The 18,220-nt window shown below is 39.1% G+C and overlaps 1 protein-coding gene across 4 annotated transcripts in view; it reads right to left on the reverse strand.

Annotated features, from left to right (window-relative positions):
- LOC132098660 (pleckstrin homology domain-containing family A member 5-like) overlaps nucleotides 1–17,970 on the reverse strand; it is a 137,017-nt gene extending 119,047 nt beyond the window's left edge. For 2 of the 4 annotated variants that reach the window (XM_059504753.1, XM_059504752.1), the window contains exons 1-3: nucleotides 17,792–17,955; nucleotides 17,612–17,688; nucleotides 16,996–17,053 (exon numbers count right to left, since the gene is read on the reverse strand). In XM_059504753.1, the coding sequence (XP_059360736.1) occupies nucleotides 16,996–17,053; nucleotides 17,612–17,688; nucleotides 17,792–17,883 (227 nt within the window). In that variant the 5' untranslated portion in view covers nucleotides 17,884–17,955. Of the gene's footprint in view, nucleotides 1–16,995; nucleotides 17,054–17,611; nucleotides 17,689–17,791 lie in introns of all 4 variants that reach the window. The other 2 variants (XM_059504754.1, XM_059504755.1) reach the window with 2 other exon arrangements.
- Between the last annotated feature and the right edge of the window lie 250 nt (nucleotides 17,971–18,220).

Here is an 18,220-nt window from a genome sequence, read left to right on the forward strand (position 1 = left end):
ATCCAAAGCAACTTACAGTGCATTCAGTCTACACCCTTTTTTTTTTTATCAGTATGTGTTCTCCCCGGGAATCGAACCCACAAACGTTTGCGCTGCTAACGCAATGCTCTACCACTGAGCCACAGGAACTAAAGGAATGAATTAGGGATGGGACGGTATGAAAATTTAATATCACGATTATAGTGACTAAAATTATCACGATTATCAATATTATCACGGTTTTGTTGAAACGAGATGAAAGTGTTCAAAAATAGTTGATGCTCACACTGAAAACATTTCAGCAAGTTTTATATTTAATAATCAACAAACAACTAATAAAACAAGCAACTCTATGCACTTAATTTAAAGAAAGATTAAATTCTGTGGCATTTCCTTCCTTACAATGAAAAGTGTAGAAGCATAGAAAAGCATAGAAAAGTCACTGACTTTCGCCATTCCTTCTCGAAAAAAAACAAAAAAAACATTGTGCGCTGCGCTTGCGTCAGACTGTTGCTGGCTGGACATGATTTAATAGTGAGTTATTAAAACGCGATAATCAAACACGGTTTTAATGATAATTCATTTTTAAACGATATTACTAACCTTCAGCACATTTTATCACGGTTATCAATAAAACCGGTTATCGTCCCATCCCTATAATGAATCATTCAGTGATTCACTCAAATGACAATCACTTGTAACATTCCTGAACTAATCAGTATTTTTGAACAAAACTATTGAATAAATTACTCAAAGACTCACCCTTTTATAGTCACTTATCACTACCTACAGATATTCATGGTAATCCTATGTATCATAACCGTAATAACAGTAATTGTTTATTCTGCAGTAACATCGAGATGTCTTTTCCTAAAGGCTTCACTATTAGTGATTCACTACACCCAAGCAAAAGAGACCTCATGCTTTTGACCCTGCCACTCAGAGACGAGTCAATACTTAACTACAGCAACCACACACCAGCCACATTACAGCTGTAGACACCTGTAACTGAAGAATCATTTTACAAATTCCTACAGCCTTTTCTGACTAAGCACCACCCCACTTTTAAAAGCAACATCCAAGGTTTAATGTCTCTAAGAAGCATTTAACTATGCAGGATGACTATAAAAACCGGCAGGTGAATTATTAATAGGGCAAAAGGAGCTTGGTGTGAGGCAAGGCCTCGAAGGAAAAAAGGAACTGACTGAGATTTATCCAGACTTCTTCCTGTGTGAATTCAAAGTTTTTGAATGTGCAAAAACAGACTAACTGTTTCATATGCTGGCTAACAAGGAGCAAGGCAAATGAACATCAGAGCCAGAACAGACCTTATGAATCAATGCAACGTGAATCAGTGTTACACGTAGGGTTGCGCGATATGGAAAATTATCAAAAAATAAGAAAAATTAGGACAATCACAATTCATGATTTTATCCCTTTGTCATGTTGGTTTTACTATTTTGCAAGCCGTCTGATCAGTAGACCCAAACTAATTTCCTCATTTTAAAAACAAAACCTTACAGGGTAACAAAAGGATGGCAGACATTTAGGAGCTGCTTGACAGGCTTTTTAGTGTGCACACACTTCAGGTGTACATGCTCAGAAAAAAACGCTTGTCAGAATGAAATGTTTGAATGAAACATTTAAGCAGCAAGGTTTTAAAGCAAATGCAAATAATGTACTTATGTGATTGTGAAGTGCAGTGTCCCATGTGTGTAACTCTACTGCTGAGTTAACATTTGATGCGAATGTATGTTGCGTTGTACAGTATATTGAGACCGAGCTGCCAGAACTGCAACTGACAGAATGTGTGATGTAGCCCGATATTTCAATATTTCTTCATAAGCAGATAGTTGAGAATTTTTTTTTTTTCAATTGTGATATCACACACCTCTAGTTACAAATGCATGGTTTATTCACAGCTCCAGGAAGTCAGGGTTACCTCAGATAGTGACATTTAATTTAAAGTCTAATAAGATCCCTGAGCCACCATGCAAATTGCCTGTAAACCACCGTCACATATGCTAGGCCTGCAAATCTGCTTGTGCATTTATTCTACAGCCCTTTAAAATAAGTATGTAGTAATCGCATGGTGTGGGATAGAAAGCCTGAGAGATTAAGACCACATTAACACAAAAAGGTCCAATCCACCAGCTTCCCCTCTTCCCCTTATTTGGCTGTTAATGCAAAAGAGAAAAATGCTAATCCAGACTGTGACCCCTTTGGCTTTATGACACAGCGTGGTCATGATGGAACCGGTCTTGCTTGGCAAAGCTTAATATGCAGTACATCACTGGCCAGGCGAGGTGAGATGGCACTGGGTGCAGATCTGATGTGCTTTAATAAACCAGCAGAGTGCACATGGCAAAATATTTAAGCTGGAATCATTACTGGGGTTCCATACACGTGCTTTGATGTTCTCCGCTGGAGGAGAGGTCATTGCATGGTGCCATGGGGAAAATGAGTCATCCTCTTGATGAACATGGGGATTTGTGGGTGTGAGTGGAAGTTTCAGGGTAATTCAAGAGTCAGGAAGATCTGACAGACCTCTGGAGGGCCTACAGGTGGGTATGTGCAACAATATTGAACATTATTTATCAGAATAACTTCACATGGTGATGCACAGCACATCTAGGACTTATGCATAAATTAAAAAGTAAAAAGTAGTTTAGGTTTCACAAATAGCTGTGTAAATAATCAAGGGCATGGATCACTGTTATACAGAGTTCCCTGCATTACTGTTCTCCAGATCTACACAGAGAAAAAAAAAAGATGTTGTACTTAAGATTCAAATTGAATCTGGGAGGATAAAAAGGCGGTGCACCACACGTTTTATAGGAGACACATGACACATTAAAACGATATGGTCAATAAAAAATGTGTTCTAAAATTGGTGCAAAATATCAAACATTTTTGATATCCTCTGACTGGATGGAATTATAGTCTGAAGCTAAAATAAAATCGGAGTCTGGAACCATCATACACTACACAATTTTTTTATGAAATCTATCAACTCAAATCTTCAGACTGGATCTGACTTTCAACAATTAGTGTCAACTTCTCCAGACAGTAAATCGACAGAAAATCAGTGCAAAAATCACGTAGTGTATTCCAGCCTTTACTGTACACTAACTAAAAGACTGTTTATATGACAAATTGTACTTTAAACATTTGCAACAGAGATTAGTTTAGGGATGCAAAAAAAAAAAAACTTGTTTTTAGCAAGTATTTTTAAAAGTATGAGCAACTAGCAATGCCCAAGCAAAATCCTAGGAATCATGCCGAGCATCTTGGCAATCACCAAGCAACCCTAAAACGAGCTCTATCAAGTGTTAGCATGACCTTGAAGCTTCTTGTGCCCTTCAGAGATATCTTGCACACTCCCTCTAATTGTTGTTCAACCACAACCTGACAGTAATTCGTGTAGCCTGAATTCCAATTAAATCAAGTAGAAAAACAATATTGAGGGTAAATGGAAAAGGGGGCTTGGAAAGACAGATGGGGGTTTTTTCATGAAAAAGCTGTAAATCACATCATTATAAACATCTCCTCTCCAATTTTCCATTCTACCTGTAATTAAGACAGTAATTCAGCAAATCTCATTACTCCAGTTTAAAGGAGCAGCAACTCGCCATGAACACTTCATTAGTATCAAGAATTTGAGCTATCGGAAACAGACCAAGCTACCAAGTTTAGACTATTTTGAATAAGTGAGGCCACATCGCCATCCAGAACGTTTTAAGGAGATGGCCGCAAATGCAGTACTCATTCGTGCAAAGCTCACAGTAATCTACTAGACCTCAATGCAATTAAAACATCATGCCTCCACACCACCTTACCAGCACGTCTGCTTCATATTAGCGTTGGGGTCTTGTCTACACCATTCCTGTGAATGCGAAAGCTCTGCAACGTCAGTGTCGATCAGGGCTGTGGGTCAGTAAATCTGCATACTGCAAAAACGGGATTAAGCTTCAGATTATCTACTACGAGAGATTAACGGCAGTGTGGCCACAGGCGGTGTTACAGTGGGACGTCCCATTCCTAGGAAAACACTCCCAGATTCGAATCAAAAGATGTTAGCGTTTACTTCAGTTACCGATGAGTATGTTGAGTATAAATTAAAGGATTGCATGTTTCTCAATATGCAAAAGAGGTCCGATTTATTGGATGAGCTGGGAGTCATTTTTATTTTTGGATTAGCAACATTTGCAAGCATTATGGATTCAAAATAGCACACGCAGTGACAGTGGTCACACTCAGGCTTTTTAGTTGCAAAGGAGGACAATCCTACGAAATTCTGGGTTTTGGTGGCAGCAGATACACTCTTTTTAGAAAATTCCCATACAAAGAAAAAAAAAAAAACCTTGTTGCCAACATTGGGATTATGAATCCATAAATCTGCCAACATCTCCTGATCATCAAGTCCTAGCAAGATATTCCATTACCCATCTATCCTTTGCCTGTTCTTCAGCACTGGCAAAAATAAACAAATGAATTCTCTAGAGCAAGCCAGCTGATTGGATGAAATCTAGTACTCCATGTTGGAGCTGAAAGAATGCCTTCCGGAGTCCCACATGGATAGCTGCATCACCACTAATGCATACTCTTGTATACACGTTCTTCATGTGCAAGAAGCCCACAAATATGCCTCAGTTGGCTTCTCTCTTATTAAGTCCATTGGGAATGGAGTGCCAAACAGGAAGTGGTGGGAATTACTAGTAGCAGGAACTATTTGGAAAACTGTAGCTGGGAGGAAGTGCTTGATATCAAAGTGCATGACTCCGCTGTGAGGTCATGATCCTGGAACTGGTTTTCGATTTGCCATGGTCATGGGTTTCATCCCATTCTTTGTCGTCGATTAAACGAGATGGTGCCCCATTGACTCGTCAAACAGGTTCACTCAAGGGTTAACAAGAACGAACACTCATAAAGGGAACAGAGAAAGGTGTAGCGTTTGCAAGATTCTCCATGCAGAATCGCTTATAAAGCAGATTAAAACTTCACATCTGATTGCATCATCAGCTTGACACAACAGTCAATTATTCTGCCATTTATGCAGCTTGTTCTGACTCACATAATGGTAATAGATGGGAAAGAATGGCAAGGTGCTTCAACAATCTGGCTGCATTTCCACTATCTAGCAATAAACATTATTTATATCTAATACAACAGAGAGGTTGTACTTAATTACAGTTGATCCTCAGATCCCTGTGGAAACCAGGAGGCCATCCAATATGAGATGTGAAAGCTCAGGTCAGTGAACTGCTGGGCATTTCAAGAAGGAGGAAGTCAATTTCAGCTGCAGATAAACCAGATTCTTTGGTAAATAGTGTGTGCATTTGGTGAATGCTAATGTCTTCAAACAAGGTTTTCATGGAGTCAGACTTGATTTGTGGGTGGAACTAGAATAAAGTTTCCATTTGGCTGTCCATTGGCTCTCCTGGATCAATGTTTCCTGATACCACAGCCACTGTTAATATCCTCTGATCGTATGTATTAGTTTCTACTAGAAGATTGGGTGGCGTCCAAAACTGTGCTTTAGTGTTCATTGTAAAACGGGGTTAAAAATTAAATTTTCATCTTTTTCAAAGCGCCAGCTGTCAGCCATTTCAATGGGTGCATGAGAGAAAAAGAGCTGAAAATACATGCAACATGAATATATAGATTGTTTGGAAATATGACATCCGTTATTGTGAGAGCTCCTGCACTACACATCAGGAAAAGGAAACGCATCGCTATGATTCTTTTGGCATCCACCCCATCTTCCATTGGATCAGAGGGCAGCCAACTTATCTTTGGGAGTGGGGGTAAATTACACCAGACCACAACCCAAGTGAGACAGCTGTTTTGAAGAGGATCGTTTTACATGTTACCCAATTCAAAAATACACATTTATGGTCTCACACAAGAGACAAGCACTCCATCATAAGGAATTTTTCTGTTAGTGTTTTTTTTTTTTTTACTTGACCTGCAAACGATTACACGGGCCACACTAAAAACCAAAGATAATTTCTATATATATTTTCCAAGTGATGGTCTTAAGACTTTTGGTACTTTTTGCAATGTTCATCAAAACCAAGATAACATTATCTTGGTAACAAAAATCTGAATTTTACATAATTTAGACTGCTTCACAAAAAAAATTTACTTTTAGGTTTGCAAAGTGTAAAAACTAATCTACAAATTCAACAAAATTGAATATCTCAGAAGCAACAAAGAAAACTTTCTCACTCTGACCCATGCCTTCATATCCTCCTTGGTGTGCCTTAATCCATAAAATAAAAAATAAAAATTGATGTAACAGTAAATTTAATAGTCAGCCCCTGAAAACTGTCGATATTCACTTAAACTCATGTCACTCCAAACCTGTAAATTTTTTCATCTTTTGTAAAAGGCAAAAGGATATATTTTGCAGAATGCACTAGTTATTGTTTTACACACAACAAAAGTGAATAAGGATTTATGTTGAGCTCCAAAAATTATAATAAAAGCAAATTAAAAGTATTATAAATGGGGCACATAGGCACCGTATTTCAAGTTTTTCAAAGTCATAGAATAGCTCCACAGTCACACGATTCCTATGACATGCTTGACATCAAAAGTCAGTTCTTGTGATTGATCTCCATTGATGTCAAACCAGCCTAATGTGCCATATGTATTTAAACACCTTTTGTGTTCTACAAAAGAAAAATAAAATGAATCTAGAGCGGCATGTTGGAGTGTAAATTATGACAATTGAAATTTTGGGGTGAACTATCCCAATAAATTCCATATTAGCAAAATCCTGCAATAAAAGCATTGCTGTGAGGACAGTCCGCAAAGAAAAGCAACATCTATACCAGTCTGACACAACAAGTCACCATGAAGAATGTTTCACTGTGGCCAAGAGAGACTGAGCTCGACTTGATACTTTATCTCTCAGTCTCACAGCCCTTTCATGCACCTTTCCATCACATTCTTATCTCTTTCAGCATGGAGTCTAAGCCGAATAGAGTGAAATGTTCTGTACGTCCCAGCGATAGAGCCGTGGGACTGGTGGACCAAAGGAGGCTGTGGCATCCAATGAGGTCCACCCAAGGTCGGCCGCCCCCATTGTCTGGTTCAATCTGTGAAATGTTCGACAATTCACGAGAGACGCTCGCTGATCCGACCGTGATGAGGATTAATGTGATACATTTGTTTGGTTTAGGCTCTGAAAGAAAATTAAAAGTATCAGGCGCAAATTAATATACTTTTGTGGAGTCATTTAGATTAATGATGTTGCTACTGGTTCAGGTTGACCTTTCCACACCTCCCTGTTAGAAACTGGTTATTACCTTAAAGAGAAACAGGCATGTGAATTACCTCTGAATGCTCACCAGCCGGGTAGTAAATCATGCTTGTTATTGAAAATAAAGCTGTTGTTGAAAAACCACTAAGCAACTAAATTATGTCATTGGATGTCCTTGCACGCTATCTTCTGCTGTTTCCAGAAGCCCGTTTACAAATGTATAATAAAACGCCAGAGGACATAAATATATTAGTACAGGGAATACAGAGAAATGCACTGCCCCAGACAAAAGCAATGATTCTAATTTTGTTTGGAAAGCACAACACAGTAAATGGGTGTATGTGTGCTACAGCGAGATTAAGATGCTACAGATGTTATAATGCAAAAACATACCACTCTTTGATGGTATGAAGAAAATGAAAAATTGTGTTAATGTAGGCAATAAAAAAAATTAACAACGTTGTGTCACAACACCTACTAAACATGCTATAGTTTTAATTCTAGACTTGACATTTATACAAACAATCAAAAGCACCTTGAAATCATTCAATATCACGGTAGCGGTTACATTTTGTCCTCAGTCTTTCCTCACGGATCTGATAACAGCCATCAGACAGCACATCTCAACAGGCGGCATCTGTAAACGTGTTCTTATGGCGCCAGGACAACAAAATGGGAATGTCATGACAGGCCTGTTTGCTGAAGATGTGAAGAGACTTGTAAAAAGTACTGGGACTCGCAAAACCCAAACGCTGCAGCCCTCCATCATTTTAAATCCTCTGCACCGATTACAGCTGCTAACACACAAGCAGACTAATGGAGGACGGTCAGATACAGCTAATTATATGACTGCACATACTACAGGACATTACTGAAAGACGGTGATACTGCCAAAGAGACACATTAAGGGATGCATTTCTGCATTTACAGAGATTAATCAAATATTACTCAACTAGGGCTGTCAATTGGTAACACACTTGACTTCTCTGAATTTCTTTCTGCAAATTCACTAGGAAATAAGTCTCATGCCACGAAGAAACAGCACCAGACTCCAGAAAAATACTGGCCTTTAATTTCCCCACAACACCTCGCTAATAAACCTGCAGATTCTGCATAATCACGGGGACATTGATCGCAGCAGGTGACCTGAAGCACGACAGTGATTGTTTTGAAAAGTATTGTTGAAGGGGGTGTTTCATACACAAGCGGCTGCAGCAGCGCTACTTTATTAGCATGCAACAGAAAGACTCAAAGAAGCAGCATGTCTCAAAAGTTTGAAAATTGAGTCTCCCTTTTAACGTACCCCCACTGAAAATATCGAACTTTGCAGGCGACCTCAATAATTGATTACTCCGTTATGCATGCCACTACCATCTCAAATCTTCAATTATATCCTACAAATCAATTGTACACCTGTATAGAAACGTGCAACTAAAACACAAATGCAAATAAGGATCTATGTCAGAAGTGCAGGAAGATTTTCCAAAAGAACCGCTGGCAAAAACAGAGTTAAAATAAACACAACCTTTGTATTTTGTGGCAAGGCACTAAACTGACATACAAAACCCCTCATTCATGCATTGGTATAAAAGCAGCAGCTGTTTGATGTTTATTTGCTTAGTGGTGTAGAGTCCAATGACATCAGGAATGATACGAACATGTAGGATTGAGGAGTGGCAGTGAGGACGCTGTATTAAAACACTACAGGTTATAGGCTGTCGAAAATGAACTGTTCTACAATTTAAATGAATGTACTACGTTTTAGTTTGATAATCTTTTATTTTATATTTTGTATTTAGGGGATTTTATGGTACTAAATTGTATTTGTGTAATAGTTGAGTTCCATCTTTTTCTTTTTCTTTTTAAGCATAGACCTGAAAACGAAATTGCCAATTTAAACTGTCATTAATCTTGAATGTTTTGGAGCACAGACAATATGAGATGGTCAATCGATATATCGCCGATGCTGATATTTGTCAATTAAAATATTGGCATTGGCCAATATGTTTAGGTACGTTTTCAAATACAAAAAAAGGAGAAAGTATCATACTGTTTGCTTAATAATATAAAAGCAATCATTATAAAACTTTATTGTACACCTCCATTGTTTAACTGCGACAGCAAACAATGAAGAGAGAGAACGTGAGCACTGTGTGCACAGGCGCCCGCTAGAGGTCTGCACCCGCGGGACCCGCGGGTCGCGACGCAAAACAGTGCGGCGCGGGACAAATTTTGAAAGGTCATTGCGGGCGCAGGCGGGATGATCCGGTGCACTTGCGGGTGCAGGCGGGAGGGATGATACGCTGCACTCCCGCAAATTAAATATTAGTGTAAAGTAAAATATATAAATGGTTAAAGTAGCGTTCATAATTTGTACTTGTGAGAGAGATTCTGTTTGTCAGCAATAAAAACGTTTTAAGCAATCTTAACTTGTGAATCAAGGAAATTATAGCATATTTTCAATTAAAAAAAGCAAAATTTAATAAATAAATTAAAAAGTTGAGTAATTTGCGTCACCGGATAGGCTACTGTCGGTAGTTGATCATTTCTATTGTAAAACAGTCAAATATTACATTTTTATCTACTTGCATTTTACCAGGCATTCGTTCGCTTCTTTAATCATTTTGACATTGATGAGCTAGACCGCTGAACTTTTAGTCATCTTAACAACAAACAGAGCATTGCGTAATGTAGTGCATCAGAGCAGCATCAAGAATATCAAGTGCGCAACGCTGCTCAACGCTGCAAAAAAGCACATCGCTTTAATGCAAAATGGAAAAATATCAATAAAACTGTAATATGCACATGATTAGGTAATCACGGCTGCTGTAATCTTATTCACATTTCTTTTTCTGATTAATTGTTTTGCTCTATGAGAGACACAATTTAACAAAATTATTCGGGGCTAAAAACGTCCTAGCGCCGCCCCTGATCCTGCCTGCCGTCTTGCGGGCATTTGCGGGCGGGAGCGGGACATAATATCACAGATGCGGGCGGGAGCGGGACTAAAAATGACAAATCTTTGCGGGAGCGGGCGGGAGCGGTACTAAACACTGCGGGAGCGGGACTGAAAATTGTGTCCCGCGCAGGTCTCTAGCGCCCGCCTCAAACACATCGGCCAAACAGAATCGGGTGAAGACGATATTTGAAAAATGCCAAATACCACTAGTTAAGACATTAGTCTACATTTTATTAAATACATTTCAGAAAAAGTTTATACAAATGTAATCTAAAACTGCACTAATTTTCACACACTTCCAGAAAAAGCCAGGTTCAAAATTTCTGTTTTCATTTTGTTGACATATTAAAGGTTTTTCCAGAAGGGATTTTTGATATCTCTTTTTTTTTATCATTTCATCAATCAGAAAACACTGTCAACAGCCAGGGGAAAAACTGCATTTTCACCCTATTATTAGTAATAAAATGTTAAATATATATCAGGCAATTACATAAAAAATTTAATCAGTAAAAACCTTCAGAATTTAGACGGGAATAAAACTGCTGAGTACATAAGTGCTACTTAAGTAGAGATGAAAACTAATTTTAAGATATGTACTGTAATTGAAATCTACAAATGCAAAACGCTAAAGTGCAAAGAAAAACACTTAAATGTGTATTTTTTATCTTTTCTTTACACTAGTCTGGATCTCCAAAACTGACCAATGTTTTTGCCTGTAGCATCTTGTCTTAAGGACAAAACACCTATGCAGTCATGAATTGCCCAATGTTAAGTGTCGTCAAAATGACAAATAACTGAATCAATTGGCGTGTCCATCAGGAGAAGTATGGGCGGACAGTGCTACTGAATCACACCGCAGGATGCACTGAGCAGGAGGGCAAGATAAAACCGGTTGTGCTGCAGGAAAACAACAAAGAAACAACAAAGAAAGCCAGGCACCAGAGGCACAGTGTGCACACTGAGCACAAGACCTGGGCCTAGTTCTTGTTGTCTAATGAGTATCGTGAGCGAACAATCACCGCCGGCAACTTGTTAAAATCTCAAAGAACGAGTAGCCCAATTGTGCCTAGAAAGCCACGCTTGGTCGCCCAAGTCAGAGGAGCGTTGATCCATCCGTTTAACCCTCTATCCTGACCCCATATGAGATATGAATCATGGCTCTTCGTCTGCAAAATCCAAAGCTGCGGAGAGCGTCCGGCCTCTAACTGTGACTTAATGAGCACTCCATCATCTTCCAAGCTGCCATCTACCCATTCATTTAGCAGCCCACTCATACAAATCAACCGAAGCCGGTATTAAGTGTCTAACAGCTGAGTAACCCATCCCACTGGCATCTGGGCTGGTGCTGTCACTGAGCTAAATGCTACAACCCAAGGGTTTTCTGACAAACCTGGGAGGAATGATGAATTGGACATTGTGTTCTTGTAAGGTCTTTAACAAAACTTTTCTAAATAGTTGTTCTCTGATCACCTGATGGATGGATAGTTCTGGTGCACAATCAGAAAGCTTGTGAGTGTGCTTCTTACATTTAGAGAGATGCATCAAAATTTTGGCTAAAAGCTAGGAGAAGGAATTTACTTTAACACTAATATTGCATTAAAACATATTCTAGCTTGGTAAAAAAAAAAAAAAAAAAAAGCAGTATGTGTGAAATGATTCAGGTTTTATCATATTATAATGTTTACCATGACAGCTTGTTAAAATGTCAAGATCTAATTTTAGAGTCACACTAGTAGTTGGGGGACGTTAAGTGCAATACATATTTCAAACAAAGCCAATTTTGTAAACTGATTGCAAACCAAGAAAAAAAATTAAAATGGCAAAACATCATGAGACAGTTAAACAGAACACTCCAGTTAGAATCAACAAAGCCATTAAGACTGAAAAAGCACTACTTGGCGCCATTCAGATTAATAAGCTGCAAAACAACTTCACCTGCTTTTATTTATTTTAAGTGTAACTTTTAAATAAATTCCAAGCATTGATTCAAAGCCAGTATGGATGGCATTAAGAGAATTAAATCAAATAATAAACAAGAAATTAAAACATGATTACTTCAATTAAAACTCAAAGACTATGATGAACCATGTTTGTTTAAGGTCAGGTTATGTAGAGACATAATGGAATTCTCTCTCAAAGTCAGTGGAAGTGCGAGCTGATTTTGATATGAGCAGCAGAACCATTTCAGTCCAAAAGGAGTTATTTTATCCAATTAGTCGAAAAAGTGTTTATATGCAGTCAAAGCCAAATTATGTTATTTTGGACTGGAAACACTTGAGCACTGAACTGAGCTGTCAGCGTCTGGCAAAGCATGTGTCAAAACAATCAAAGGGCCAAGAGTCATTTACCCTTTCACACCATTTCTACTTGCCCCATGGCTCTCAGAACAAGTGAACGAGGGTGAGCGCAAGAGAGAGAGGGAAGCGGGCCCCACATGATTCGACAGTCATAGGAAGCTTTTCATCACTGTGGACCCAACTCCACCCATCTATCGACCCACTTAACTGTCCTAAAACCAGCGCATCTCATGTTACTGCTGCTCTGGAAACAAGGAAACACTCACACAGCGACGGCGAGTGACACTGACACACACACACGGCTAATCATGTGAGGACCATTAGACACATTTCTTTCAAAGCATCCTTACCGAGGTGGAAACACCTGCAGTGGACTGTGGGATGTTTTGATTGGAGACGGTCCATGCCTTCCTTTTGTTCATTTTTTAAATCACACCCAGTTTACTGCGGTTACAGTTAGTCTTGTTGCTTAATGACTATTTAACTAGTAAATCTTACAGAAGCCTTGTATAATTAGGCTGGTTTAGAATGCCTGTCCACTTTTTCAGCACCATTGGTTTCAAGAGTATTTTTTCCAATTTATACCATATGGATTTTTTTTTTAATCATCATTAAAGAGTTACAAGCCACAGATTAATCCAACCAGCTACAAGGTGAACTACACAATTACAAACTTTAATTTGAAGCAAAAAAAATAAATAATATTATATATATATATATATATATATATATATATATATGAATTTGAGAATTAAAAAAAAAAGACAAATTAATGGCTTTAAAGACAGAGAACTTCTATCTAAAGATATATAAAAGATTTAAAAAAATGTTGTGAAAAATAAATAGCAAGAAATATTTTAATATTTATTTCATAATATGCATACAGACATAACTATTTAAGAGGTTTGATTGAATCAATTACACCAATTAAAAACCACAATAATGGTGGTTCTTTTGGCACAATCTGTTGTTTTTTCATTTCTCTGATTGGTGGAGATTATTTTGCAGAATCATGAGAAATTTAGTTTTCCCACTAGGAATGCAATTATTTAAAAGTAAGTTGATACAATGTGGGTTAATTGTTTCAACAAACACATACACCATTAATTAACAACCTTGTAGCTCACAGCTGTTTTGCCTTTAACAGTTTGTAAGTTGTTGTTAAAAATTAAATTCCCTATGGAGAAATTGAATGGGATTCTTACTCCCGGAACCCAACTGTGACGGCGAAGTGTCATGTGACATGCTTGATGCATCGCAATGGAAAGTTGTACGTTCTAAAAATGTTGATGTTTAAAAAAATCATTCTGAAGATTCTAAACTTGTGTGTGTGGAAAGGTCAAGTAATTCCAATCCCTTGAGGGACGTTAAAAAGAAAAAAAAATATTTTTCGCCTGCCATTGTTAAAAAAAACAAGTACAGTACCGCCTCAAACTCACGTCACTAATTAAACCAGTGCTGCTCTGACCCATCCACACAACACAAACAGATGCAAACACACAAACACAAACCAGCACATATGAAAAGAGCACGCCACAGTTGAATAATTGACCTTTGCAATTTTCCTCTCTCTCTCCACGTCACTACATTGCTCCATTTATTTCCCATTCCAGTCAGAAATGCCCCCCAAAAAACCAGTAGGATTGCATCTCTAAAACAAGTACACTTAAATAACACCACATAAAAGGTTATTCCATCCTGTCAGATGCAGAGCAACTTCTGCTGCTCTTTGGAGTGTGTTATTTCACCGCATTCCCCCTTTAATTTCAAAAGGCATGAGCGAGAGATACAGGGAGGGAGCTCATCCTCCGCCTCTTGTTGGGTTGCCCAATCTGCGGCCTGTTAGGCAGTAGGTGGAAACTAATGACCAACATGAGTGTCTTCATGAGCTGTTTATTTTGCAGCATTCCCAAGACGCTGCAACAGCTGCCAAGCAAAAGCAGAAGAAACCGCGGCCTTTCAATCGCAGCGACGGCCAGAGAAACCTCTGCTTCACACGCCGCTCCAGATGTAGACCGCAAGTCATCTGCTTCATCTCAATTATTAATCATCTTCCTTTTCAAAGAGTTTGTTGGTAGTGCTCCAGAAGATAATATCCCATTCACTGTGTCCACAGAGAAACTGATATTTAGTGATAGTGCAAAAAAAGTTCGGTAGAAGCCATTCTGGAGAAGTCGATGTGAAAAAAAATTTCATAATTCAAATTACAGGTGCAGAATACACCAATAGGTGTGTATAAAACCCTTTTTTTATATATTTACAAAGCTAAATATATTGCATTTTTCCTTAGAATTAAATATTATACAGTTAAAGGCTTTTTAGAGAGCCAATTGATTCTAATACCTTAGGCTTACTATTGATGGTTGATGTTTCTGTGTCTGTGTTGCTTTTCATAAAGAGCCATTTCAAAAAAAAAAATTTGTTCTCTTTTGGGTTTGGAAAGCGTTGCAAATGCTCTGTATGGCGGCCACAGCAAAGCCTGCATCTGAGCGTCCTCTGGCTAGCCATGCTATTCCTGGGTGACACAGAAAAAACATCCTCACACGCTGCAGTGCTTTTTAATGAATTCTGACAGACTTGAGCTAATGGATCAAATATCACAAGCCACTTGCTGCTCCAAGCGTCACTCCTTCACGACCCCCTGTGTGCCTCTGTGCCAGTATTATGAACGACCCCTGTATCACTCTTAATCTCTGGACGGCCACCATCTGCTGCTGCGGTAACATGAGCAGGTTCCCCACTGGTCACTACGATCTCATCCTTTCCGAGTTTCTTCATATTGCAGGTCTTAGATCAGTATGACGATCCAACAGAACATTAAAAATGAAAACAGTCTCAATTCAAACAGTTCTGGGCCTCCAGGTTTCATCAGCGCAGCAGTAAAGGATTCCAGGGAGTCTGTATGCAAACAATAATCCACAGAGACGATGACAAAGAGATGCATTCGAGCAAAAAAAAAACAGTTGGTGAATCGGTCCGTTGTTAAGACTGCAGTAGGATCATCAGAGATCATCATTTGCTGGTGTGTCCCAAGCGGACAGTAAAGCAGAATCCACAAGCCCTCAGACGTCTAGAAAGGGTCAAGTTGTCAATCCTGACGTGATGAGATGCATTTCGTGAGTTTTAGCTCGAATCCCTGTGTCAAATTAGCCTTAAAGTTCAGCTCTGGAATGGGTTTGGAACAAATACTACAAAGCACACACCATGCATACAAATTTTACACAAAAAGAACATAGGAGGCAGTTAAACTGAGTTTAAAGTAGAATACACTTATTTTTTCTCAGCACAGCAGTCAACCATTTCTAAATAGAGTTTTCAAAATATCAACATTTTTTGCTAACAGCTCTACGTCTGTTGACTACAGACTGACTTAAGTCATAAAAGGACGACAACGAGTGAGGAACAAAGCTTTGTGGAAGGAATTTCTAAAATGCAAAACAAAGCTTTCAGAAGTAGGTTTAAAAAATGCCCATTCATGCTTTACTACATTACTGTACAATACATCAAACAAATGATTCCAAAACAGAATGATTTGCATGATACTGATAACGCAAGATACTGCTCTAATAATATTGTTTGGCCATGGTAAGACACCAATGACAAATAAAATAAAGCAATTTTTGTAATGTGCAACATCTAAATCAAAGCAACCAATAGATAACGACCAATGTTAATGCACATTAATGCACGTCTGCGTATTAAAACAATATGGCCGCAAACACAAGAACATAAAAACTGTTGAAATTAACACTTATTTCACACACTATTTACTCAAAAACCACAAGTAGAAGGTATTAATCCGATAATATACTAATTATTGATGTAAATTTGTGGCCAAATAAGATGCATAATCAACCAAAATTAACACTTATTTCACGTTCTATTTATTGAAAAACCACAAAAGATTTTAAAAATTGGCACAAGTTGAGGTATTAATCTGATCATATTTAAACTACTAATGTGAATACTCTCAAAATGGGCAAATAAAATGCCAATAATCAACCTGGTTCATTTTTAACACATTCACTGATTAAAATAGTCGATCAGCTCTTCTCCACACCCAATCAAACAAAGCAAGTCCTGCGAAGCGGATGAAAACCAAGCGAATGGCGCAACAGATTTGTTTTAAACTAGACTAGAGCAGTACAAACAAGGGTTAACATGATTCACTCGGTGGAAACCAACAAGTTGAGCCTGTTCAGCCAACAGAGCTTTGAATCACACGGGCTTGTCAAGCCCTCCGCCAGCCTCACGGTAATTACTTTTTTTTTGTAAACGGGGGGGGGGGAAGAGCTCTAACGACTCGTGTGTGCCTTCAGTGTGCGAGCGGAAGCATTTCTGGAAACACTATGGCATGCGTGTAAGAGAGTGTGTGTGTTTGTGTGTGTGTGTGTGTGTGTGTGTGTGAGAGAGGGGGCGGCGATCTGAAATCACTGCCGCCACTGCTGCTGTCAAACAAGCAGGAGAGAGCCAAATATCCTCCAACTCACTTGATAAAGCAACGGGCTCCTTCAAACGTGTATCCTTCTTCCCATCCGGTGGGTAAATCTGAAAAGAACACACAAGGACAATGAGTTTTGCATGCAAAAAGCATCTTCTAGAGTGACTGGCTGCACATCTCTCATCGTGCCCATGATCTGCAGTGCTGTTCAATGCCCACAAGCACTGCTCGCATCTCTGTACTGCAGATCAACATGTAATTGTGGACCATTCAGCTTGTTTTGTCTCTTAAGGGTGACAGGAAACGGCTAATGGTTTTATATCCAAACTCAAACTGGATTTTAGGCATTCAAGGACTGTGGAAGTTTTAAGTGTTTTGAGGAATTCAAAGCATGCAAGCTGTTCCAAACGATCCAACGAGTAAAAAAATAGCAATGACAGCTGTCAATCAAAAGCCAAAAATGACCATGCAGCCCCGTTGAAATGTGAACGAGTTGTGAAAAGCTGCGCGTGCAGTGCAGGTGTGCTGCATGCATGCAACGCAACGCAACGCAAACGCAACCGCAAAGACAATGCGCGCGACGCGTTCTGCCACAGCTGCACTGATTGCATTTCTCCTCATGCGGTGATTTTTACCCAACGGAAAAGCCGCTAAAAGCCTCTTACCTGGAGTTTTTCTGTGCCCTGTAATGACGGCTTCTCCCGTGACTGGATGCAGCCAGGTTGTGCTCTTCCCCTCTTCACTGTTGGGTGAGAAAAAAGGGGGAGAGAGAGAAGGTGAAAAACAACCGACGAGAGGCATTCGAGTCGAACCGAGCCCCAACTTTCCATCCCGCGGATATTTACTTGATAAAGAAGACGCGTCCGTCCCGGGTCACGCCGTAACTCCATAAAGAAGGCAGGCAAGACAGCCACTCCGGGTTGAGGACCGCCGCCATGTCTGAGCACTGAGAGCAGCGCTCGAGCTGCGCGCGTCCGACCCACTCGCGCGTACTCGGGATTCCTTAGCAACGGTGTCCAGGGCGCAGCGAAAGAGCCTCTGGGGGCGGGGTGTACGCGCGGACCAATGACGTGACGCGCTGACGCGATTCATTTTATTTAGTATTTAAATTCCATTCTTATGTTAGCCGGCTTTATTTGTGTTTTGTTTCGCCTGAATATAATAAACATTGAGTTTATTGTTAAAAAATTAAGTTTAAGGGGCGTTTCTAAAAATGTAAAAAAATAGAAGTTCTCAAAGCATATTCTGAGATTTCTTATAAATATTAAATATTA

Source organism: Carassius carassius, chromosome 22 (assembly GCF_963082965.1).
Source record: "Carassius carassius chromosome 22, fCarCar2.1, whole genome shotgun sequence".
NCBI classification, from domain to species: Eukaryota; Metazoa; Chordata; class Actinopteri; order Cypriniformes; family Cyprinidae; genus Carassius; species Carassius carassius.